The 25,168-nt window shown below is 39.6% G+C and overlaps 1 protein-coding gene across 4 annotated transcripts in view; it reads left to right on the top strand.

Annotated features, from left to right (window-relative positions):
* Positions 1-25,168, top strand: part of ADCK5 (aarF domain containing kinase 5) — a 34,884-nt gene that overhangs the window by 8,532 nt on the left and 1,184 nt on the right. Inside the window, exons 2-12 of one of the 4 annotated variants that reach the window (XM_012541984.3) lie at positions 10,790-10,908; positions 12,576-12,725; positions 20,055-20,130; positions 20,845-21,045; positions 21,480-21,620; positions 22,567-22,680; positions 22,845-22,976; positions 23,149-23,232; positions 23,517-23,598; positions 23,692-23,770; positions 23,938-24,029. In XM_012541984.3, coding sequence (XP_012397438.1) covers positions 10,790-10,908; positions 12,576-12,725; positions 20,055-20,130; positions 20,845-21,045; positions 21,480-21,620; positions 22,567-22,680; positions 22,845-22,976; positions 23,149-23,232; positions 23,517-23,598; positions 23,692-23,770; positions 23,938-24,029 — 1,270 coding nt within the window. Of the gene's footprint in view, positions 1-10,789; positions 10,909-12,575; positions 12,726-18,868; positions 19,799-20,054; positions 20,131-20,844; positions 21,046-21,479; positions 21,621-22,566; positions 22,681-22,844; positions 22,977-23,148; positions 23,233-23,516; positions 23,599-23,691; positions 23,771-23,937; positions 24,030-25,168 lie in introns of those variants that run through there. The other 3 variants (XM_031947373.1, XM_023496654.2, XM_023496653.2) reach the window with 3 other exon arrangements.

Raw genomic sequence — 25,168 nt, 5'->3', positions numbered from 1 at the left:
AATTTGGAATACAAGGTTTTGCCAAGGTGAATGTTGAAAATTATCTTTGCATGTATTTAAAAAAAATAAAAAGATTATCATAGAAAGAGAAAGAGAAAGAAATATTTATCTTACCCTGCAGGAAAGTAGGAGGGGAAGAGGGAAGAGTGATAGAAGGGAGATCATATTGGGGGAAGGGATAGGCAGAAGCAAAACACTTTTGAGCGTGAAAGGAGAGAGAAAATGGAATTAACAGGAGAGGAGGAAGACAGCAATAGTAATTGTGAAAAGAATTTTGAAGCAGGTTTCTCTGATGAAGGCCTCATTTCTCAAGTGTATAGAAAACTGAGTCAGATTTATAAAAAATAAGAGCCATTTCCCAATTGATAAATGAACAAAAGATAGGAACTATACCCAAAGGGCTATAAAATCATGTATACCCTTTGACCTAACAATACCACTATTAATCATGTATCCCAAAAGAGATTAAAAAAAACAAAAAAGGAAAAGGACCTATATGGACAAAAATACCATACACTAGTAGTTCTTTTCTCAGTTCAAAAAATTGAAACATGAGGGGATGCCCATCTTTTGGGGAATGGCTGAATAAATTGTGGTATATGATTATGATAGAACATTATTGTTCTATGGGAAATATTGAGCAGGATATTTTCAGAAAATCCTGGAAAGTCCTCCATGAGTTCATGCAAAATGAAATATGTACTGTGTACAAAGTAATAGCAGTGTTGTGGGATGATTAGCTGTGAAGACTTTGCTATTCTCAGCAATATAGTGATCTACAACTGTTCTAAGGACTTATCCAGAGAAAAAACTGACTGTGTCTGAATACAGATGGAAGCAAATTTTTTTTTTTAACTTTGTTTTTCTTAAGTGTTTTTTTGAGGGGTGAGGAAGATCTATGTTTTCTTTCACAACATGACTTTTATGGAAATGTTTTGCATAACTTCACATATGCTTTCTCAATGAAGACAGGTGGAGAGGAAGGAAGGCAGAGAATCTGGAACTCAAAGTTTTAAAAACAAATGTTAAAAAATTATTTTACATGTAACTGGAAAAATTATATATATATATATATGTGTGTGTGTGTGTATATATATATATATATATACACAAAAAATTTAAGAAATGAGAGATATCAATTATTATTTATTTAGATTATTTAGAAGCTTCATCTTTATATCTTATATTTTCTTTGAGAGAGTTGGAAGGCATTAAACATAATTGAGAATGTTAGTGTCATATGGAATCATTTTTTAAAATGACATTGACTCTGTCAGGAAATAACTGGTTTTAGACTTAAATATTATTTCAGAATCAGTTTTTGACTGCAGTTCAGTCATTGATTATAACAATGGACAAAGTCAATAACAAAATTGAAAGAAAAATAAATATAAGAATATACTACATGTGATTATAGTAGTTTCAATCATAGCTAGCTAAATGAGCTATGTCAAAAAATTGAAAATAGAAATAAGGCTATTAATCTTGGCATTTTTTTTGTTTGTTTTTTGAAAACAAAAGTTTCAATTGTCAATTGCTACAATGAAGCAGCAAACTGTGTTTAGAAACTATATTTAGTTAGCATATAGTCTTCCTGCCATGGGGTGAGAAGAGGCAACTAAGGGCACTCTCAGTGTAAGTTTAGTTGGAAAACATGGCAGATGTAATGGAAGATTTTGAGGAATATTACTTTGCAAAATAGTGAAAAGCTATGAGGGAAATTTATCATGCTGCACAAGAAAAATCAGATCAAAAAGAAAAAAAAAGCAAACGATGACAAAAAAGGTGCAAATATTATATTATGATCCATATTCAGTCCCCATAGTCTTCTCTCTGAATGACTCTCCATCACAAGACCCGTGGAATTGCTCTCAATTACCTCATTGTTCTGAAGAACTAAGTCCATCAGAGTGGATCATCATATGATCTTGTTGCATGGATAATGTTCTCTTGGTTCCATTCACTTCATTTAGCATCAGTTCATGTAAGTCCCTCCAGGTATTTCTTTTCTCATCTTTAAATGAGGGTGATGATCCTTACACTAGAGGAGAAATGAATAAGTATTAACATAGTGCCTACACATGCCAGGCCCTTTATTAAGTGTTTTCTGCAAACATTAAATCATTTGATCCTTATAACAAATTTTGCATTCGAGGAAATTAAGGCAAACAGATGTTAAGTGGCTTGTCCATGCTCACAGAGTAAGTATCCTGGTCTGAATTTGAACTCAGATCTTTTTGACCCTAGACCCAATGTGCTAAGCTGTTCTGCCTTCAGCTGCTTTTATATTAGCTCAGATCAAAGGTGGTTGTGAGCAAAACATTTTAAAAATCTTTTAAGCCTTTAAAATCCATGCTAGGGAAAAAGGAGTTATTGTTATATTATTAACTTAGTTATACAGATACAAATCTCTTAAAAAACCAGAAATTAGTGAGTGCAAGGGATAATGCTGTAAAAAAGTTGCCCTGGCATGGGTTCTGTCAATAAAAAGTTATTATATTAAAAAAAAAAAAAGAAAGAAAGAAAGAAATGGAATTCAACTAAAAAAAAAAAAGAAGAAAAACCAGAAATTACATTTCTATGAAACTTTTAAGAGTTACAGAGTTTTGTCCATAACCTCATGAGGTAAATAGTACAGAGATTATTTTCCTGATTTTACATGGCAGCCAAAAGAGCAGAGGCATCAAAAAGTTGCATTTAAAACAAACAAACCTGTGGTAAGCTGAACAGGGAAGATAACAAATTTCTGTCTTCTACCCCTAGATCACATTTTTGTGTGTGTTCAGTTCTAGGCATCACATTTTAAGAAGAGGATTGACAAGTATGGCACTTATCAAGAAGATAGTGAGAAAATCCTTTATTAACCATGAATAGTTGAAGGACTGACTAGCAGTGGCTAACTTGCAGAAGAGTTTTAGAGTTGTGGTAGTCATGTATAGGTATTTGAATGGCTTTCTATATAGATGGATGAATTAGACTTGTACTATTTCACATCAAGTCTAAGTGAATAGAAATGGCTGAAAAGCAGATTTAGACTGCATCTAGGGAAGAAGCTCCCGAGTAATTAGAGCTATCCGAAGGGGAATGATTTAATAATCATTTATTGTATGAAAGAATTCTGGTCTATATGCCACCTAGAGTTCCTTCCTACCCTGAGGGCTCGCTCTTTTTGAAAATACTAAATTGTTCCCTCTTTGGTCCCTTCTACTTCTCATGGTCCCTTCTACTTCTCATAATCACTTGAGTGTAAGCAATTAACATTCTTATTAAGGAAATAAGATTTTAAAAATAATTAAGAAAGAAAAATCGGCACAACCTATGCCCAAATTAGTGTGGTCATCAGTAAGTGCCAGTGGAATTTGAAAAAGTGAAACATCAATGTAGGCTGGAGTAACTTAGAACATTTTCCTGGAAGAAATGAATTTTTAAAAAAACTTTATTTATTTATTTTAATACATATTACTTTATGAATCATGTTGGGAGAGAAGACTCAGGACAAAAGGGAAAAACCATGGGAGAGGAAAAAAAAAAACAAACAGAAAAAGGAAGTGAACATAGCATATGTTGATTTACATTCAATCTCCTTAGTTATTTTTCTGGATGAAGATGGCATTTTCTATCCAAAGTCTATTGGGATTGCTGAACCCCTAGGAAGAACCAAGTCTTTCATAGTTGATCATCACATAGTCTTGTTATTGAATACCATGTACTCCTGGTTCTGCTTGTTTTGCTCAGCATTTTGTGTAAATATATCTAAAATCAAGATTGTTCATTTTTTTCAGAAAAATAATATTCCATTACCTTCATATACCACAGCTATTCAAGCCATTCTCCAATTGACAGGTATCCATTCATTTTCCAATGAAGAGAAGAAATTTGAGTTAAACTAAAGATTTGATTTAATTGATCTAATAGGATTTGAATAGGCAGAAGCAGGAGAAGGAATAAAAGCTCAAAAAAGACTTGTCCTCTTTGTATACTCTATAGCTGATGAAGGTACCTGCCAGTTCTTCCTGTTTTTCCTCTTTAGCATATTAGCTACAGGTCCACATCAACAACTGTTGGACGTTTCATATGGATGTCTCAGAAACATTTTAAACTCAACATAGCCAAAAGTGAACCCCTCTTTCCCCACAATTCTTTCTTCCTCTTTCAGACTTCCCTATTTTTGTTGAAAAGTCCATCTCTCAGATTCTTTAGCTCAGCGTTCTCTTCACCTACATCTCCAATCACTTGCCAAAGCTTAAAATTTTTACCCTCACAATATCTCACATTTGCCCCTCTCTCTTTCCTTACATAGCTTTCATTGTAGTTTACTTCCTCATCTCTAATCTAAATTATTGCAACAGCGTCTTAATTAATCTTGACTTGTTTCTTTCCCCTCTGGTCCATCACTGCTACCAAAGCACATATCTTTTTTTTTTTTTTTTTTTTTTTTTTTAATTTTTTTTATTTAATAGCCTTTTATTTACAGGATATATACATGGGTAACTTTACAGCATTAACAATTGCCAAACCTCTTGTTCCAATTTTTCACCTCTTACCCCCCCACCCCCTCCCCTAAATGTCAGGATGACCAGTAGATGTTAAAATATATTAAAATATAACTTAGATACACAATAAGTATACATGACCAAAACATTATTTTGCAAAGCACATATCTGACCATTTGTTTGCACTGTAGTAGGCCTTTAATAAGTACTTTGTGATTGATCAGTTCAGGTTAGGTACAAGCCTCCTCACATAGTAAGCATCCGATTCTCCTTAAGATGCCTAAGCAGAGATATAAGATCACATAGAGTATTTGGTGGGGATGGCTACCAGATTATACAGTGCTCTCTTTAACGAGACCTGGAAGAATTATGGGAATGAGTAAGTTCTGACTCTGAATTTTACTGCATTTCTCACCTTTTTTTAAAGTTTTCTAGTCTATCAGGGATAGTCCCCAAGTTTGTGTGGGTGTGCTTGATATGTGGGTGGATGAATGACCTTGCTAAAACTTAAGTTTTTCTGTCAGTCTCTGTTCTTCTGTAAGAAAACATAGTTCTTCTAGGACAGTAGTTCAAGGACCTTTCCCTTTGAATTTTAAATTGTTTTGTAGACCTTGAGATTGTCTGAAATGCCAAGTTCCTTGGCTAAAATGTCCTGCTGAGTTGGTGCCAATGTTTGGTCTGCTGTAAGTACTTAGTAGTGGAATAGGTCTGCTCCAGGGTCTACCCAAGGTATTGTAATGGTACCAGTCAATCTAGGGAGACATTAGAATACCCCAGGCCATATCAAACAATCACTGCCTCATTTTTTGTAGGAGTTGAACTTGGTCCATGAAGAGGATATCAACCCAAATTCTGGCTCCAGGGCAGGGACCAGGCTTTGAAGTCAAAGGGATACAGGAATTTTCTCCCCCTTTTCCTCTGTATCTCTTCCTTGGCTCAAAACTGTTCCTACTTTTCATAGTGATTATTTCCCTTTTCCATTTCTGGTCCTCAAAATGTTTTCCCATTGTTTCCATCCTTTCCAGGATCACTTGCGTCACAGTCCTCACCCTACCTGTTTTTTAAGTCAATTTATCAGGGATAGCATATCCATAAAGCAACAGTTAACACTTATTTTTCTTGTCCCGGTGGTCCAGGAAATGAAGTCCTAAAGTATAAAGATCCTTATATTAGCAGAAGTATTAAGCCTGCTACTTTTCAAGAGTGGTCATTCCCAGCCTATTATTTTCTACTACCTCTTCTGGTTCAGTAATCTTGTTCCTTTTATCCTTCCATCTCACAACTTCTTTTCTATCTCATGGTTATCTTTGTGAAGTTGAAGAGCCCAGCTGTGACTCGCATGCTCTTTAGAGAGGATTAGGGGTGTAGTGAAACAGAGAATGGGAGCTGTATCCATGTACCCACAATATTCTTTCCAGGCACAAACCTTTTGTGGTTCATAGATTCGTTTGATCGGTAGAGAATGTTTTCCTCTTTATTCCTTCCTTTGGATTATTGATTTTGTTTATGCTTCTGAATAGCTGTTAATACCATTAGGTTTTTAATGTTATGGAAATTTTTCCCAAATCAAAGAGTTGCTATTCTTGAAACATTGTCTATCTGGGAGTACCATGTAGACATCTTATAGTGTAAGAGACCTTTGGCCTTTAGCCTGTTAATGTGGAGAGTAAATTCATTGACTGACTTTTAATAGCTAGGGAAAATTGGTCTCAGAACATGTCCTGTGCTGGAAAGGACTTCAAAAAGTTCATCTCTGCCAGTTTCTGGAAGTTAACATGATGTTATTTCTTGGCTTAAAGATAAAACAATTGAGGGGAAAAAAGCTTCCTCCCTGAAGAAGTCCAGGGAGTGCATCCTGGCCTGAAACTGTTCCCGTCCACCATACAATGCCTGTCCTCCCAACTTAGCTCCTATTCTATGTTATAATTTCAAAAATGAGGTACCTTCTGTGAACCTCATCCCAGATGCTGGGGAGGATAAGGATACAAAAGGAAACAAAACAATCCCCCACTCTTGAAAAATGTACAACCTAGTCAGGGATGTGAAACCTAGAGATTTGGAACATATAACAGTCTCAGGTGGCAGAAATGCTGTGACAATGTCATGATAAAAAGATCAGACATTTATATGGTGCTTTAAGATTTGCAGAGAGGCCCTCAGTTTTTTTTTTTTCTTCAACTAGAATAGCTGCTTTTGAGGCTCGTGACAAAGAAAACAAGAGTCCAGCTAACACAGTTAACTTTCATTGTTCTTGCTCTACCTCCCCTGTATTGGGTACAATTGTCATGGCTTGGGGAGGGCTAACAGAAGACAAACTGCATAGTTCTTACCACACTCCTCCCCTCTTTTACAGATGAGAAAAACCAAGGCCCAGAAAGATTAAAGTGGCTGCCAATGTTATACAGGTATTAAGTGGAAAAGTGCAGATTCAAACATAGTTCCAATGATAGTCATAGATTCATAGGTTCATAGTTGGAAGTTTTCAGAAGCCATCTAATCCAACTCCTAAGTCTAGTATTTTTTCCATTATACCATGTTCTGCTTAACAATGCACAGATAGCTATGATACTGGATAGATTTGGGGTAGATACCAAAAGACAGGCACAAATTAAATGCCATTATAATTCAGAGAAGGGAGGGATCACTTCCTACTGGAGACATCAAGTAAGGATTTGTGTCCTCACTGAAGTAAGAGGCTAAGTCATCTGTGTGAAATATAGGAGTTGGGGGTCTGAGAGTAGAGGTTTAAAATTCACTTTGAGGAATGAGATGGAGAGTCATCAAGAACATTTTGAGCAAAAACAGACTGAAGTAACAATTTTTAGTGAGTGGAATCAGCTTGAATTTGTGATTATAACAATGGAAGAAATAGACTTGGGAGAAGAGGGATGGGTCAAGAAATTGGAGGTAATGAAAGGCAAAGAGTAGTTGACTAAAAATGGGAGAGGTAGAAAGATGGGAAGGATATATTTAGAGTGAAATTTCAAAATGTGCAAGTTCTTTGTAAAATAATCTTTGGGGTAAGCATATGTTTGGCATGAGAATTATGTGATCAGCCAAAGGGTTATAAAACTGTTCGTACCCTTTGATTCAGCAGTGTCATTACTGGCTCTGTATCCCAAAGAGATCATGAGAGGGAAAAGGACCCACATGTGCAAAAATGTTTGTTGTAGCCCTTTTTGTAGTGGCAAAGAACTGGAGATAGCCTAATTGATGCCTCAAAAAGAATAGAGAGTTGAACAAAGAGACAGACTTGGAAGAAAATAAGATTAATAACATTTTAGAAATGCTGATTTTGAGATTTTGGTGGAACAGCAAAGTAGAGGTATCCAGCATCAACTAAGGAGAAGGGCTACTTTTTGGCCCTGAGATTTCAGTAAAGGAAGGAGTGAGAGATGACAGAGGGAGCTTACATTGAAGCCATTGGTCTAAATATTCTCTGTAAAATTAGAGGCAAAGTCCTTATTTGGGGATTGTGGGAGAAAGAAGAAAAGAGAACCTCTTCTATGGGGGGAGTAAGATAAGGAATTAATTAGAAAGGTATAAAAGGACTGCCTGTCTGGCTTTAGGGTGGAGTTTCGATAACAGGTATTTGTAATGTTTCCATGCAGCTGCTCAGGAATACAAACCATACTGGGGAATGGTAGATATATGGCTGAGGTTTAAGAAGAGATGAGTGAGAATAGATTTCTTGTCCCACAAAAAGATAAGATTTGAGAGAAGAGGACAGTATAGCATAGAAATAACTTAACTGTTGTGTTGAAATTGAGGGAGTAAATGTAAGTCCACAGTTATTGATTGAAATGTAAAAGGATTAGACATGTCCATGAGGGGAAGTAGTAAGTTTAAAGTTAAGTCTAAAAAGGGTAAAACATAGGGATTGGTCAAATAAATAGGCGGTTCTGGTCAGAGAGGAGAATGTCATAGGGTCTAATTAGGGAAGTAGAACACTTGCAGATAACCGAAATCTTGTGGGAGGCTGAGTTGGAGTGAAAGAATTAAGGTGGAGGAATTTATAAAGGGCTTTCCTCCCCATTTTACAGATGAAGAAACTGGGTTGTTGCCTGTAATAATACAGCTAATGAGCATCTAAAGTGGAATTCAAGTCTGGTATGGTGTCCTTTCTGCTGTGCTCCTCTACCCTGGTGCCTTTATGAGTAGCGCTCCAGACTCCAGATCTTTTCTTACCCCATCCCACTATTGCTTAATGACTGTCAAGCTGCCTTCATGATCTGAGCTGTGAGGTTAGCATAAAGGACAGATTCTAGATCTGGGCCTTGAGGAAATACCACATTTATGGAAACTGGAAAAAAAAATTCAGCAAAGAGCAGTAACTAGAGAAATTGGGGGGGGGGGGGAGAATGAGAGGACAAGGTGGTCTGTGGTGTGAATGCTGCTGAGTGAGCTAAGAAGAGTTTTCTTCAGGTTTGAGGGTCTGGTTAGATGAGATACAATATGAAACAGAAAAGAAACTTGTTTAAATAAATAACCCAGACTTTGGGGAGGGAAGGGATGCTGGGAAGGTGGGGTGGAGTTTTTAGAGCTATATTTTTATTTACCTTCTCGAACTGCTCATCTCCAAATGGATTTTCTGCTCTGTGCTTCATCTATATGGTGTCCTTCCCCTGCTGTGGGCACTGCCTGTTGTCAAAGGGTCCGATGTCATCTGAAATGGGGAGGCTTCTGTTAGGCCAGAAAGAGCACTGACCTTGGAGTCAAGAGACTGAAGTTTGAATCCTGTTTTGCTATTTATTAATCTTGGACAGGTCACTCTTCTGAAACTGTTATTTCATATATAAAATAATGTAAATGGCCTTGCCTATGTCAAAGAGTTTTGCAAGGATCAAATATGATAATGTATGCAAAATGCTTCGTAAATTTTAAAGCATGTATAAATAGCAACTTTTAAAAATATTTGCCTGCTAGAAATGACCAGCAGGATGATTTCAGAAAGGCCTGGAGAGACTTACATGAACTGATGCTGAGTGAAATGAGCAGGACGGAGATCATTATACACTTCAACAACAATACTAGATGATAATCAATTCTGATGGACATGGCCTTCTCCAGCAATGAGATGAATCAAATTAGTTCCGATAGAGCAGTAATGAAGTGAACCAGCTACACCCAGCGAAAGAATTGAGATGAAAGAAAGAGATGACTATGAACCACTACATAAAATTCCCAATCCCTCTATTTTATTTCCTTCACAGGCTAATAGTACACTATTTCAAACTCCAATTCTTTTTATACAGCAAAATAACTGTTTGGACATGTATACTTATGTATTTAATTTATACTTTAACATATTTAATATGTATTGGTCAACCTGCCATCTGGGGGAGGGGATGGGGGGAAGGAGGGGAAAAATTGGAACAAAAGGTTTGGCAGTTGTCAATGCTGTAAAATTACCCATGCACATAACTTGTAAATAAAAAGCTATTTAAAAAAAAAAACAAAAACTTGCCTGCTATCATTAGATCCTCAGTCTCTCAACCTCCCTTTCCCCAATAGAACCTGCTGGTTTCTTGGAACTTGTTAAATCTGTGGTGTTAGCATTCACAGATAAACATGTCTTTCTGTGATAAAGTGAAGTGGCTTCTGCCCTTTAACTTTGACTGGTTTAACTGTGGTGTCCTTTCACCCCATTTCTGCCACCTCCTCTATTTGCTTTCTATAGCATCCACCAGTGTGTCCCTCTTTAGTACTGTCTTGGGTTACCCCATTCCCTTAGACTACTGATTTCAGCTGGATATTTAAAGGAAGGGGACCTGATTGTTCAGTGTTCCCTCTGAGCCTCAACCTCCTTCTAGAATGTATTCCTTCCATTGTATGTCTTTGTAGTAACAAAAATAACTTCTATCTCTGTAGGGCTTTACCGTTAACACTATACTCTTCTAGCAGCACTAAAGGTAGGAGAAATCAAGAGTCAGAAGTGATATGACAGAATCCACTATCATATAAGCTGGTAATTGTGGAAGCCAGAACTAGTAGCCACACTATTCGAGGGACTCTTGTGTCCTGAAGTCCATGCCATTTGTGGAGGGCTTGCTGCATAAGCCTGTGCAATGCTAGACTTGCACCTAAGGATCAGAGGAGGACCAGGATAGCTCAGGCAGAGCTAGCAGAGAGCAGACACTCTCTTCTTATTGGCCTTTATTGTCCTTGATGAGATCCAAGGTCTTGAAGCATTGAATCCAGGGCCATGGGAGCTCTCCCTGGCTTATAATATAAATAGGCTGGAGAAGAAATGTTGCCTCTCTACCTGCCCCTTAACCCATTTGTTCTTTTTCCAGTTACAGCTTTGCCGGTTCCATTCAGCATTGCTGCAGAGCAGACAGCCTCCTTGGCTATCCTCAGCCGTATTCTTCAGGAAAAATTTGACAGCGAGACCTGCAAGGTTATTACCTACAAGGTAATGTTAGCTCCTTGGGCCACCAAGGTCTTAGAGAACTTCACATCTGTACTACATGCTTGAGATTTAGCCCTGGCCCATAGGCTGTTCTCCATGTTCCTTGTCATTACTTTTTTCTCCTGGCCTCATTACTAACTCTGATAGGATAAAGGGGACTGGCTTATCCTTTTATGTCCTCCTCAGTGCATACTGAACCTTGAACATACTTCTTCATGTATATTTATAGACTGACTGGCTCAAAAAATCCCTTATTCATTACATATATATATATATATATATTTTGATTGATTAGGGATGGCTTCTTATCCAGTCAGTCTGTTATCCAATAACAATCATTGTTATCCAATCAGTCTGTAAATATGTTTCCTGAGGCCTTGTATTAAATACCTGTGAGGGATGCCAGAATATGTGAGTTATTGGCCTTCTAGGAGCATGTCTGTTTGAATTATTGAATATTGAATCAGCTTGTGAACAAGCCTAATGTGTTTTGTGTGTACATGATCAATCAGGAGACTTTGATCTCTTGGTCTCTGGTTCAGAGGAGCTTATAACCTAGCATTAGTATACAACATTTATATACTACATTTGTATACAACACTTATATAGCATTTGTATACACATATGTATACATCATTTTTATACAGCATTTGGCAACTTATCACGTTCTGCCCTTATATCACCATTGTGGGACAAATAGTGCAAATGTTCCTGTTCACATTTTACAAAGGAGCAAAATCATAGAACTGAAGATCATCTAACTTGTGTGTTTTGGAACTGTAACTCAAATTCTGCTTTCCAGGCTTCACAATTAGCTTTGTTCCACTCCTTTATTGCTACCTCTACAAACATATGGAGTGCTCAAGGTGGGGAGCCATGTTTTTCAGTTACTGGACCTCCAGCCTTCTTTCTGTTGGATGTTTGAAACATTACATCATACAGGATGTAGAGCAGGGATAGGGAGTCTTTTTTTCTGCCAAAGACCATTTGGATATTTATAACATCACTCACGGGCCAAACAAAATTATCAACTTATATCAAGCCGTGGGAGGTTGTCATACCTAGTTTTCAGCTCATCATTGCCCACAGTTGCCTTGGCAAATGACTTCACAGGCTTTATATAGTCTCTTGGGCTGGACATCCCCCATCCCTGAATTAGAGGAAAAGAAATGCATGTAGTTTGTGACTGCCTAAGGAGAGTGATATATATAGGGGAAGATATATATATGTCACCTGGGCCTTCTCTGACCCAAAATTCTGTAAGACAGCCTGGAGTTAGGGCAGTTTATAGAAAGAATAGCATTTATCTAAATATTGTCCCAATCTCTCCAAGCCATCACTGCCTTTGGGACAATAGGACATGATTTCAGTTAATACTGAGGTGTATGTGTATAATAAATTTTGTTGTATGAGTGGCAGCAAAACCTTTAAGTTCTTTGGATGGTGAAAAAAAAAAGGCAGAACAGAGAGAGAAAATCCTAATAGAACTGCATAAGTTCACCCTGTAGCTTTTTTGGGAGCTTCTTTTCAAATGATGTTATTGGCAAGAAATGGGGTAGAAGTGGAAAGGGAAATTGCTGGAAGATGATGGATGAGGGAGGGTGAGGGTGAAGGGTTGGGTTTTTGACAACAGGAAAAAGAATCATCGCCATGCTATGGCTCCTCTCCAGCTGCACAGTTCCCAGACCTTTATGGAAGAAGGCAGTTTCCATCGTGGTGGTGGGGGTGCCCATGCTGTTTGGGCTCCGCTACGTTGTTGCTGACAAACGAGAAAGGAGGAAGATGAGGCTTTTGACCGATGGCATTGGACGATTTGGCAGGTCAGTTGGCGATGTGTGAGGGCCTTTTCCTGGGCTCATCATTCCAGTTTGCCTTAAACCACAAAGGATTCCTCTACAACATTTTACCTGGTTTGGCCTGTTTCTAAAACCTTGTCCTGAGCACAGAAGATGTCTGGTCTAGGCCATGTCCCAGACCAGATCCCGTCACCCCCAGGGCCTCAGGAGGGAGGGATCGAGGTTTTAAAAGGTGTTTAGGTGTTACCTCCAGGTGTCACTCACTGCCTATGAAACATTGACCATCTTTGAGAAAACCATAGTCTGAGCCTGATGCTAAGGGGCAGGCTCAGAACGTCTATGTCCTGAGCTGTCTTTTTGACTGGTGATTCACTTAAATCCTGGCCAAATGCCTGCTGTGTGCAAGGCACTACATGTCCCTTCTAGGGAGTTTGACATTTTTTCAGGTAGTTATTTGTAAAGTCCAGGCTAGCTCCCTGGAGGCCTCAGAATCAGCCGGAGTCAGGATAAGCAAAAGTCCCTGGTCTTTAGGGGGAGAAGTGAAGAAAACAGACAAACTGCCAAAAGCTCTCCACAACCTCCCTTCTCCTTGTCCTCCTGCAAAGTGAGTCTGGCTTGTCTCACTCCACCCCCTAATCCTCACCTACAATTCTCTTAAACCCAAGCATTGAGCTAGCATTAACTGTGAGAAGAGAAATTCCAGATATGCTAATAGAGTTATTGTCCAATAGGTAAATAGCCTTAAGTGCTCGGTTGTCTGATTCAAGTGCACCTATTCAGAGTTTCAGCCCTTTACAGCTATTGATAATTTCTGTTTCCTTAAAGGTAACTGTGTATCTCCAAGAAGTAAACTGTTGATTCCTTGAGTCTGTGTCCATGACATTTTAGATGGTAGTACGGTATGATGGAAAGAGCACTAGATTTGGAGTCAGGACATTAGGGTTCTAATCTTAGCTACGAGATTTACCAGTTATTTAACTCTGGAAAGTCCTTTTACCTCTCTAAATCTCAGTTTCTGCATTTGTACAATAGGATTAGTAATAGTTACCTTGCCTACTACCTCTCCAGGTATATTACATTTCCTTTGTCTTGGGGGAAAAACTAAGCCTAATGAAGAGTTCCCTTTTGTAGCAATGCACCCTAGTTGGTGTAAAGGACAACAGTGGTAATGCTTCCAACTTCTGTTGTTTTTGTAAGACTTTCTTTAGATTGACCTCTCCAAGAAGAAGGCTCCAGGGATTATCCTGGGACCAGGTACAACAGAGAGCTCTGGTAGCTCCTTCATGGCTCTTTTGCAAGAGTCACCTCATGATGGTAGAAGTATTTTATTTGCTAGATCATCACCATAGTCCACCCCTCCCTCTTTCTTTCTCTCTCTCTCTTTTTTGCTGAGGCAATTGGGGTTAAATGACTTGCCCAGGGCACACAGCTAGGAAGTGTTTGTCTGAAGTTAGATTCAAACTTGAGTCCTCCTGACTGACTTCAGGGCTGGTACCACCTCTCGTTTTTAAGATGAAGCAGCTGAGGCCCAGTGAGATCAAATAATTTGCCCAAAGTTATATAAGTGGTTAGTGTAGGAGATAGATGAATCTTTGTTCCTTAGTTCCAAAACCAGAGTACTTTGCACTCTAGCACTACACCTCCTATTCATAGATGTATTCGAAAGCTCTATTCTGTGCTAACTTCTTGATCATAGTGTTCCTATTAGATTCTACTAGGCTATTTTTTCTCTATGAAGATGATTCTTAAATCTATATAACCATTCCTTGTCTGAACTTTGTGCTCTAGCCCCAAATATCACTGCCTATATATTTTTAAGCATCTTTACTACGACCAAAGCAGAACTCATTTTTTTTTCTTTTCAATTGTATTTTATTTTTCCAAATAAATGTAAAAATAGTTTTCAACATTTATTTTTGTAATATAATGTTCCAAATTTTTCTCCTTCTTTCCCTTACCTCCCCCTCCTAAGACAATAAGCAATCTGATATAGGTTAAATATGTGCAGTCGTTTTAAATATGTTTCCAGATTTGTCATGTTACACAAGAAAAGTCAGATCAAAAGGGAGAAAAATGCAAGAAAAAAAAATTGAAAAAACAAGGTGAAAATATTATGCTTCAATACTATGCTGCCTTCAGTCTCCATAGTTCTCTCTCTGGATATGGATGGCATTTTCCATATCAAGCCTGTTGAATTTTCAACAGTTATTCAACTTAATTGTTGAGAAAAGCCAAGTCCATCATAATTGATCATTACATAATCTTACTGTTAACTGTGTATAGTGTTCTCTTGATTCGCTCACTTCACTCTGCATCAATTCATGTAAGTCTCTAGTCTTTTCTGAAATCAGTCTGCTCATCATTTTTTATAGAACAATAATATTCCATTACATTCATATACCATAATTTATTCAGTCAATTCCCAAGTGATGGGTATCTATTCAATTTCTAGTTTCTTGACTGTATGAAAGAAGCTGCTACAAACATTTTTCCCTCCTTTATTATCTCTTTAGGACACAGACCCAGTAGAGACATTGCTGGATCAAAAATATATACACACAGTTTGATAGCCCTTTGAGCATAGTTCCAAATTGCTTTCCAGAATGGTCGGATCCATTCATAACTCCACTAACAATGCCTCAGTGTCCCAGTTTTCCCACATCCCCTCCAACATTTATCATTATCTTTTCCTGTCTTAGCCAATCTGAGAAGTGTATAGTGATATCTCAGAGTTGTCTTAATTCGCATGTCTCTCATCAATTGTGATTTAGAGCATTTTTTTGTATAAGTATAGATAGCTATAATTTCTTCACCTGAAAATTGTTCTGATCCCTTGACCATTTATCAATTGGGGAATGACTTGTATTTTTATAAATTTGACTCAGTTCTCTATATATTTTGGAAATGGGGTCTTTATCAGAAACACTGGCTGTAAAAATTGTTTCCCAGCTCAGAATTCCTTTTTTAATCCTTACTGACTTTTTTTTATTGAAGATACCAGTACTTGTAGTCATCCAGAGTTATTTTTGACTCCTGCCTCTCCTTCATACCCAACTTCCATTTGGATGTCAAATCTTCTTCTTTGACATATACAGCCATATCCCTTTCTTTCCTGTCTTCGTGGATTTCTCTGAAAACATGCTGAACATCATTCCTTACCACATAGTCATATACTATACCATACCTTGTTCATCTGTTCCCAATTGATGGACACTCCCACCCTGCAAGACCTCAATCAGATATTAACTTATTCTGCTGAGCTTCCTGTGCTCTCATAAAAGAGAGTGGATTGAGCTCCTGTGGCACTTGTCCCTGCTCTTGTTTTTTTCTTCTCTTACCAATGGTGCTGGCTGTCATCACGCAGAAATGAAGCAAAGGATCTTGAACTACAATCAAGAATCAAATTCAGCAAAATTGAGCATTTTCTTTCAGGGTGAGAAATGGACATTTAATGAAATAGAGGATTTTTAACCATTTCTAATGAAAAGACCAGAGGTAAACAGAACATTTGATCTTCAAATACAAGACTCAAAAAATTGTGTGTGTGTGTAACTCTTGAGAATTCTATCTTCTTTAGAACAGTTAGAAGGGTATACATGGAGGATATAAATATGGATACAAGTTGACTTTGATGTGATGATATAAAAAAATTAAGGGGTGAAAAAAGTATTGTACTAAAGTGATCCCTACTATGATGGGACGGAAGGAAGGAGATGGAAAAGGCCTCTAGGCTCATATCTGAAGCTGGAAATTCTGTCATTTGCCTCATCCCTCTGGTTATTGTGTTGCTCATCTTAAACCTGACTTGAGTCTCCCAGGGCACTTGCTCCTTTGCTTGGAGGATTTCCACAGTAAATGTGGCCTCATGCATAGGAATTTCACCTTTCATAGCTTTGTTAACTTTTCCCAGGCCTCAGACACCAATCTCAAGCCCCTGAATTCCCTGGATTTTTGTGGCCCTTGAATCGCTTTGGTGCCCAGATTACAGAGATCAAATGCCCTTTATTCCTTCCTTACTCTGCTGCTACCACCATGATCAGATACCTAAGGACAGTGTCTGTCCACTCCTCCCCTTCTGCCCAATGTTTTGCTGGACTTTCGGGTCAGAAGGAGACATCTTCTAGGATTTTATTCACAATGGAAAAAGAGAGGATGCCAGTTCTGAAATATCTACCCGAAAGTAGTTTGAAATGTGGATGAAAGAAATCTCCAACTGGACAGTTTGCTGCTGCTAAGTCAGTCTCTCTAGCCATAGCTCCACAGGCTTGGGTTAGGCCATAATTATTCTTCCTGTGCCCCAGATGAGAATGTCTTCCAGAGATGAGAATGTCTACTTGAGAGAACAGAGTAGGTATTGACTTGGAAATCGACCTCCCTGCACATACTGGCCTGTATTTTTACCCCTCTCTCAAATCCCAGCTCTCAGTTTAAAGATATTCATCATAGCTTTTGTTCCTATAGTGCTTTGAGGTTCACTTACTTCACTTACTTTACAGTAACCTGGCAGGTAGGGAAAGCAATGAAGAAAAGCATTCAATTTTCAAAGAAACTCAGAGAGAGGAAGTAACTTACTTAAAGATTGTTAGTCCATAAGCATTTATTAAGTACCTACTGTGAGGTATACACAATTCTGGGAATATAAAGAAAAAAAGGTCAAAGACATTCCCTGCTCTCAAAGAGCATGTAATCCCATGGGGGAAAGAACATGCAAACAACTCTGTGCAATCAAGCTTTAAACAGAATTAACTGGAAATAATCAATAGAAGGATGGCACTAGAATTTAGGGGTAACCAATTGATAAATAGTCAAAGGATATGAACATATAATTTTCAGATGAAAAATTAAAGCTGTCCATCATCATATGAAAAAAAACTATTGATTAGAAAAATGCAAATTAGAACAACTCTAAGATACTACCTCATACTTCTCAAATTGGCTTAGATGATAGGAAAAGATAATGATAAATGTTGGAGGGGATGTGAGAAAACTGGGACATTAATGGATTGTTGGTGGACTTTTGAACTGATGCAACCATTCTGGAAAGCAGTTTGGAACTATGCCCCAAGGTTCTATAAAACTGTGTATACATCTTGATCCAGCAGAGTCTCTATTGGATCTGCATCTCAAAGAGATCATAAAGGAGAGAACATATGCAAAAATGTTTGTAGCAACTCTTTGTGGTGGCAAAGAATTGGAAAGTGAGTAGATGCCTATCTACTGGGAAATGGCTGAAGAAGTTATGGTATATGAAAGTAATGGAATATTATTGTTCTATTTTAAAAAAAAAAAAATGATGAACAAGCTGGTTTTAGAAAGGCCTGAAAAGATTTACATGAACTGATGCCTAGTGAAACAAACAAAACCAGGAATACATTGTATACAGCAACAAGTTTGTGCAATAATCAATTATAACAAACTTGGTTCTTCTCAGCAGTTCAGTGATCCAAGGCGTTTCCAATAAACATTGGATGGAAAATGCCATTCATATCCAGAGAAGGAACTATGGAGACTGAATGTAAAATCAACACCATGCTATGTTCACTTTTTTCTTTTTCTTCTGTTTTATTTTTCTCTTATTTTTCTCTCCCAACATAATTCAAAAACATAAAAAGGAAAAAAGGTACATGTATAAAAAACTCATTTTTATGTGTAACTGGGGAAAATAAAAATAAAATTGAAAAATAAATAAAATTTAGTTGAAGAAAAATAAAAATTTTAAAATCCAAACAAACAAACAAAAAAAGATTTAAGGAGTAATTGGGAAAAGTTTCCTTTAAAAAGTAGGATTTTAACTAAGACTGGAAGAAAGCCAGAAAGCTTTGTTGGATGTACCTTAAAAAATGGTTCGTTGGTGCTTTAAAAAAAAAAAAATAGCTGCCTCTCTTTAGTAAATAGAACTTTACTTTGAAACAAAATAGTCCAATTAAGCCAAACAATTTATATATTGACCATATAAGATACATATGTCTCATTCCACATCTGTAGTATATCAACTCCACTGGAAAGAGAGAAGTGTGTTTCATCCTCAGGCTCCTAGAGTATGGATGGATCCCAGCACTGAGCTGGATTCTTAGGTCCCTGTTATGTTTATGATATGTTCCCTTACATTATGGTGGCCATAATGACTTAGAGAAATCCTTTCTCATGCATTTTCTTATTTGATCCAGGGCAAAGGTGGTTATCCCCATTTTAGAGAGGAGGAACCTGAGGCCACACAGCTATTAAGTGATGGAGCCTGGACTTGAACCCAGGTATTCCGTTTCCTCATTCAGGGTTCTTTTCCCCGGACCCCTGAGGGGACAAGTGATAGGGAGTTGGGTAAGCAGAACAGTTATTCTTTTAGTTCTGTTTATTGTCTGTCAGTCTATACAAGTCTTTCTAAAGTTCTCTGAATTCCTCATGTGGGTCATTTCTTAGTGTGATATTTCATCATGTTGGCATACCATAGTTTATTTAACCATTCTCCTAGTTAATGGGTACCCATTGTGCTTCCACCTTTGTGCTATCACAAAAAGTACTTTTAGAAATATTTGGTAAAGAGGATCTTTCCTTGTCTGTGATTTTCACCTACCCCTTGAGGAATATATCCAGTAGTGCCATTTACTGCATCAAAAGGCATAGTTCCAAATTGGTTTTGGAGCTAGGATTTGAAGCCATCTTTTTTTGAACTTGAGCATTCTCTGCTGTGCTGCCAAGTCTCTGGCAGGCTACATCCACATTGCTATGGAGCCCTTGAGTTTATTAGATGGCCCTTCCTCACTGTTCCCTCCACCATCTCAATTAAGGAAAAAGCAGAGAAAAAACGCGTGGTAAGGCCAGAGCGCCCTCCAATTCATCCAGTGCCAAGTGAGCCCCAGAATTTTCTTAGAGATAGCCCTGCTTAAACAGGTTTCCCTTAGCAAATCCGTGTTGTCTCATAATAATTAAAGGGGCCCAGCCTCTGGGAGAGGACAGGAACCCCAACCGGGATTGTGGTGGTTGTTGTTATATGTTTCATTTGAATGATGACTCACACCTTTCCCATGCATTTTCTTACTAGATCCAGGGCCAGGGCAGTTATCTCCGTTTTAGAGATGAACCTGAGGCTCACGCAGCTAGTAAGTGGTGGAACCCGGATCTGAAGCCAGGTGTCCCGATTCCCAGATCAGGGTTCTTCCCCTTGCAGCAGGCTGCCTGAGGGCCCTAGGCCCCTAAAGGGACTCTCCTGTGGGCTGGCCTCACCCAGACCTTGAGTCTCCCAGTCACAAGCCTCCCCTCCACAAGAGGGGCCTGAGGGAGTCTGTCCAGTCGGCGTCTGTGTGGGACGGTTCGATTCTGGACAATGACCTGTCCCTCCCCTTTGTTCCATGCTAGGTCTCTCAAAGTGGGCCTCCAGATCTCCATGGATTATTGGTGGTGCACAAATGTGGTTCTCCGAGGGGTGGACGAGGTATGTCTCCTGTCGTTGGGAGTGGAGAGGGCATTTCAGGAGCCGGGGGAAGCCCGCTAGTGTGCAGGAGAGTCAAGCAGCGTCAGCATTTCAGTTTGGATCGGCTGTGCTGTTTCCTGCCCTAAAACATCAGTCAAGCTCCCACCAGGCTGGGAAACAATAGGCCTAGATATCACAGGATTACAGATCCTCTGAATCCAGTGCCAGTGATTCTTCCCACTAGACCAAGCTCAGTTCTGGGGTAACTTGCTATGACACCTCAGGAAAGACATTTTACTTCGCTAGATCTCATTTTCCTCCTGTAGCATTAGAAGCTTGGGCTCAGTGTTATCTCTAAAGTACCCTCTGATCTCTAACAATATTCCTGTGAGATTGTAAATTGAATTTAGTTGATCAAGGAACCCTTCCCTTAGGAGTTGGTTTTGAATTATGGCATAAAGGAGAAACGAATGGGATAATGGGTTTTTGAAGGAGACCTTAGAAACCACCTACTCTGACCCCTTTATTTTACAGATAGAGAAATAGACCAGAGAGGTAAAATGAACATAAAAGACAGAGGAAGGGAACCAAAGGCTTAAAGATAGGAGAGGGAAGCCAAAAAGTTATCTGGCCAGGATGGAAGCCATCCTAGGATTGCCCTGAGGATGGGGGTGGGGGAACTGAGGAAGAGTAGACATCCCCTCCCCCATCCCTTCTTTCTGTCCCTGTGGCCAGAACAGCCCTGGCTACATGGAGGTGATGTCAGCGTGTCACCAGCGGGCAGCCGATGCCCTGGTAGCTGCAGCCATCCTCAATGGGGGCCTCTATGTGAAGCTGGGCCAGGGACTCTGCTCCTTTAATCACCTGCTACCCCCCGAGTACATCACCACCCTTCGCCTGCTGGAGGACAAAGCCCTCACTCGGGGCTACAAAGAGGTGAGCAGCCCTGGGCCTGGAGAAGTGGGGGAAGCGGGGGACAGAAACTGGGAGGTCGGGAGCTAACTCTTTTGCCAACAGCTGTGAAGGGCTCCAGCCCGTGCCCAGCACTGGGAGCACCTATAGAGGCAACTAGGCCTAGGCTTTGATTTCTGGGGATTTTCTGGCTGTAGGAGATGTGCTGGGTATTGGGAGGGGGCATCTTCATGCCAGGAGCCAAAGACATGACTTCTTAGAGGGCATATTGAAAACAGTCCGGGGCGACCCATATGAAGGGGAGGGGGAGGGAGAATGTAGGGAGAGTATTGAAGAAGATTACCCTTTTGCTTGATAAGGATCCTATTGGTCATCATAAGAAAGGAAGCTAATGAGCTAGTGGGCCTGAGGCAGAGTGTGGGAGACTGTCCCTGAGCTAGGCTCCCTCTCTCCTGCAGGTGGACGAGCTGTTCCTAGAGGATTTCCAGGCCCCAGCCAACGAAGTGTTCCAGGAATTTAACTATGAGCCTGTGGCAGCGGCCAGTCTGGCCCAGGTGCATAAAGCAAAGCTGAAGGATGGCACAGAGGTGGCTGTGAAGGTGTGTTTGTGTGCGGAGGGGATGGGGTACCCCTTGAGTGTGCCTGGGCTCTGCCCAAAGTCTTGGGACTGGTAGATGGGACCATGAGGATCACTAGGCAGGGGGATTATCACCACTTGTAGGTGATCAGCATGTTTAGTTCTTGTTCAGCTGGAACAGTCCTTGGCACCTTTGGGGCCTGAGATCACAGGATCTTACAGAAAAGGACCTTAAGAGTTATGTAGAATTTTTCAGAAAAGAAAACTAGATCCTGAGAGAGATTGTGGGATTCAAACATAGCTCTTGTGACTCTAGTCTTGAATCCGTTACATGGCCCTCTTTACCTCATATAGCAGTATAGCAGCTAGCCTTCCTGCCTTTTGCTGCACAGGGCTGAACCAAAAGGCTGTTTTCATCAGGTCACTACCCTGCTTGTGAAATTTACTCACTGTTCATAGAATAAAACAGGAAGTTAGGGTAGTACTCGAGGCTCCTCCATAATCTGGGCCTTTCCAGTCTTTCCTATTATATCCACCTGTTTCCTACTTTTTCTCACTATCCCCAATTATGCCTAGAATGCCTTTCCTCCTTTATCTGTCTTCCAGGGTTCATTGAACCTCAGGCCCCCTACCACTAGGACGTCCTACTGGCCCATCTCAGCCCCCATTGCTTTTTCTTTTCTAAGCTGGTCTATTCCCAAGCAAGTACCATATTGTTGAACCTTTCCTTACTGACCTAAGACCAGTTCAGGGGTTGTAAATCAGATCCCTCTGCTAGGTGGTAAATACAAGATAACTAAAGGAATGAGAAAATACTTAGAATGAGGGGAAATCAAGAAAGACTTTAAATAGGATTGGTCCCTGGGCTATTTCTTGAAGAAAGCAAGGACTTCTAAAATGGAATGGGGACAGGAGTTGTCAATGTGTGTAGATGAGACAAGATGATTCAACCCCTACATCCAGTACAGGTGCAGTACATCGATCTAAGGGATAGGTTTGATGGGGACATCTACACCCTTGAGCTCCTGCTGCAGATCATCGAATTCATGCATCCCGGCTTTGGCTTCAGCTGGGTTCTCAAGGTAGATATGAACCCCGCCCCTTACATACATTGTACATGGCACTCAAGAGAGTGAAAAATACAGCTCTACCTTAGGCCTTTCTTATTACATCCTTCCCCCATCCTCCCAACAAACAAATCCAGTCCCTACATTGATGCCTACCCTTGACGGATTCTCTACCTCAGGACCTGAAAGGGACCTTGGCTCAGGAACTGGACTTTGAGAATGAGGCTCGGAACTCAGAGCGCTGTGCTAACGACCTGAAGCAATTTCACTATGTGGTGGTACCCCGTGTGCACTGGGACAAGTCCAGCAAGGTTTGAGCCCTGAGGTTCTCTGAGGACTAATTCAGCATCCTCTTTCCCTTCCACGACTTACCCTGTCCTGCCCAAACTAAGTCCTCTGACAACACCCTCCTCAGCCACCTTACTCTTCCTCTCTGGCTGGGAGATCTGGCCTACTCATCAGCCCTTGTCTCCCAATTTCCAGAGGGTGCTGACTGCCGACTTCTGTAATGGCTGTAAGGTGAACAATGTGGAAGAAATCCAGAAGCAGGGGCTCAGCTTGAGTGATGTATGAAACTTAGTTTGTCTGCATTTCTGTAATTTATATTTTTTATCTCTTAGATTGATCTCTATCAGGGCAGGAACTATTTAATTTAAATTTGGTATTATCTTAACACATCCTAAACACAGTTGTTTGGCGAAATTAATGTGTGAAAGAAGTGAGGAAGAGTGGGATTTGTCTGTCTTTTTTATGAGAAGTTGTAGCTTGGTGGGTTCAGACTTGTGCTATTTCTGACTGCCGGGGATGTTCCATTTCTGCTTCTGAGAAGTGATTCTCACCTACCCTTCTAGACATCATCTAAATTGATCCGAGTATTTGCTGAACAGATCTTTTACACGGGCTTCATCCACTCAGATCCCCACCCTGGAAATGGTAAGATGCCTCATTCTTGGGAGGGAAGAAATTAGTCTGGGCCATCCTAGGTTGGGCTAAGTTTGGGTACTCCCCACCCACGTTCTCTCTTAGTATTGGTACGGAAAGGTTCAGATGGGCAAGCCGAATTGGTGCTGTTGGACCATGGCCTCTATCAGTTCCTGGATGAAAAGTAAGATCCATCCCTATGACAATACCCTAGTCCTGGGGGGAAAAAAGAGGAAAAGAATCAGTGACTGGCATTGGACCAATACTGTGGGCCCCCAGAGACCAAGCAGCGGGGAGCAAGGGATGGAATGTCTGACCTGACCAGAAGGGTCACCACCCCCCCCTTCCCAGGGATCGCTTGGCCTTGTGCCAACTGTGGCGGGCCATTATCTTGCGGGATGATGCAGCCATGAAGAAGCATTCTGCTGAGCTTGGTGTTGAAGGTAAGAAAGGGAATGAGATGATGTTGAGGGGTGGGCTGTCCTGCTTAGACTTTCTGTATAGGACTTAGTCACAGGGTGGTAGGAGTAAGCTTCTAGTTAGTTGGGAAGTATTGCTTGGATCTTTTGAGATTGGGGTTCAAATAAGCAAGCTTCTACACAGGTGGTCAACATAAATGATTCTTTAATAGAATTAGAACTCTGCATTAGAGCAACTAAGTATTGACATAGTATGATTAGAATGACTAATCATATGAAAATGGAATGCACAATTTTTTTTTTTTTTTTAATTTTAAACTAGACATCTGGAGTGTTTAGACTAATGTTTTAGACTACCGGTATCCAACCCAACTAGAAGGGGCCACTCTAATCCATATATAAGGATCCCTTTGAGGCATATCAGTATGTTTTTATTTTTTAAAATATTTTCCAATTATATTTTGATTCAGGATGCACTCAGAATATGGTTGATTATGTGTTGCCTCTGCTCTATGCAGCTGCTTTCTACTCTTTAACCCACTGTCTTTAAAAACTCACCTTTTAAACATAAGAACTTATTTGCGTTACAAAAAAGCTTGCCTTGCTTGGCAGAGCCTAGTCCCCCTCATTTAACATTCAAGGAAATAGGTGTTTCCTAATTCTTCCAATGGAAGCCCAGTCCTGGGTTTCTTTTGTTACTAATAGACATCTAAGGACTTTGATGAGCACCAAATTTACTCATCTCTTCCCAGGTTATACTAGCTGAACAGAATAAAAAGTATTATTTCACGATTAGTCTCTTTCTAGACCTTGCACAATTAACCTCCCGAAGTGACTTTTTTTTTTTTTTTTTTTTTTTTTACATTATATTTTTAAAAAACCCAACCCCCTTTTGGACAAAAATTATTAATTGTAAGGCAGTGTTTTTGCTTGAAAGCTACATTAGCAAACTTCCCATTGTTCCATATCTTCACTTTGCACACCAGAACTAGGCTAATCCCTCTTACCCAACAATCTTTAAGGCAGAGGTTTCAAACTCAAACTCTTGTTGACTTATATAAACCATGTTGTATTTGTGATTTTCTATATTGTATTATATATTTTATTAAACATTTCCCAATTACATTGTTACAATCTGATTCAGGCTAGGATTTGAGTTTGAC

This window comes from Sarcophilus harrisii, chromosome 1, assembly GCF_902635505.1.
Source record: "Sarcophilus harrisii chromosome 1, mSarHar1.11, whole genome shotgun sequence".
Lineage (NCBI taxonomy): Eukaryota > Metazoa > Chordata > Mammalia > Dasyuromorphia > Dasyuridae > Sarcophilus > Sarcophilus harrisii.
The sequence above is the reverse complement of the archived record's forward strand: the minus strand, read 5'-3'. Positions and strand labels throughout refer to the sequence as shown.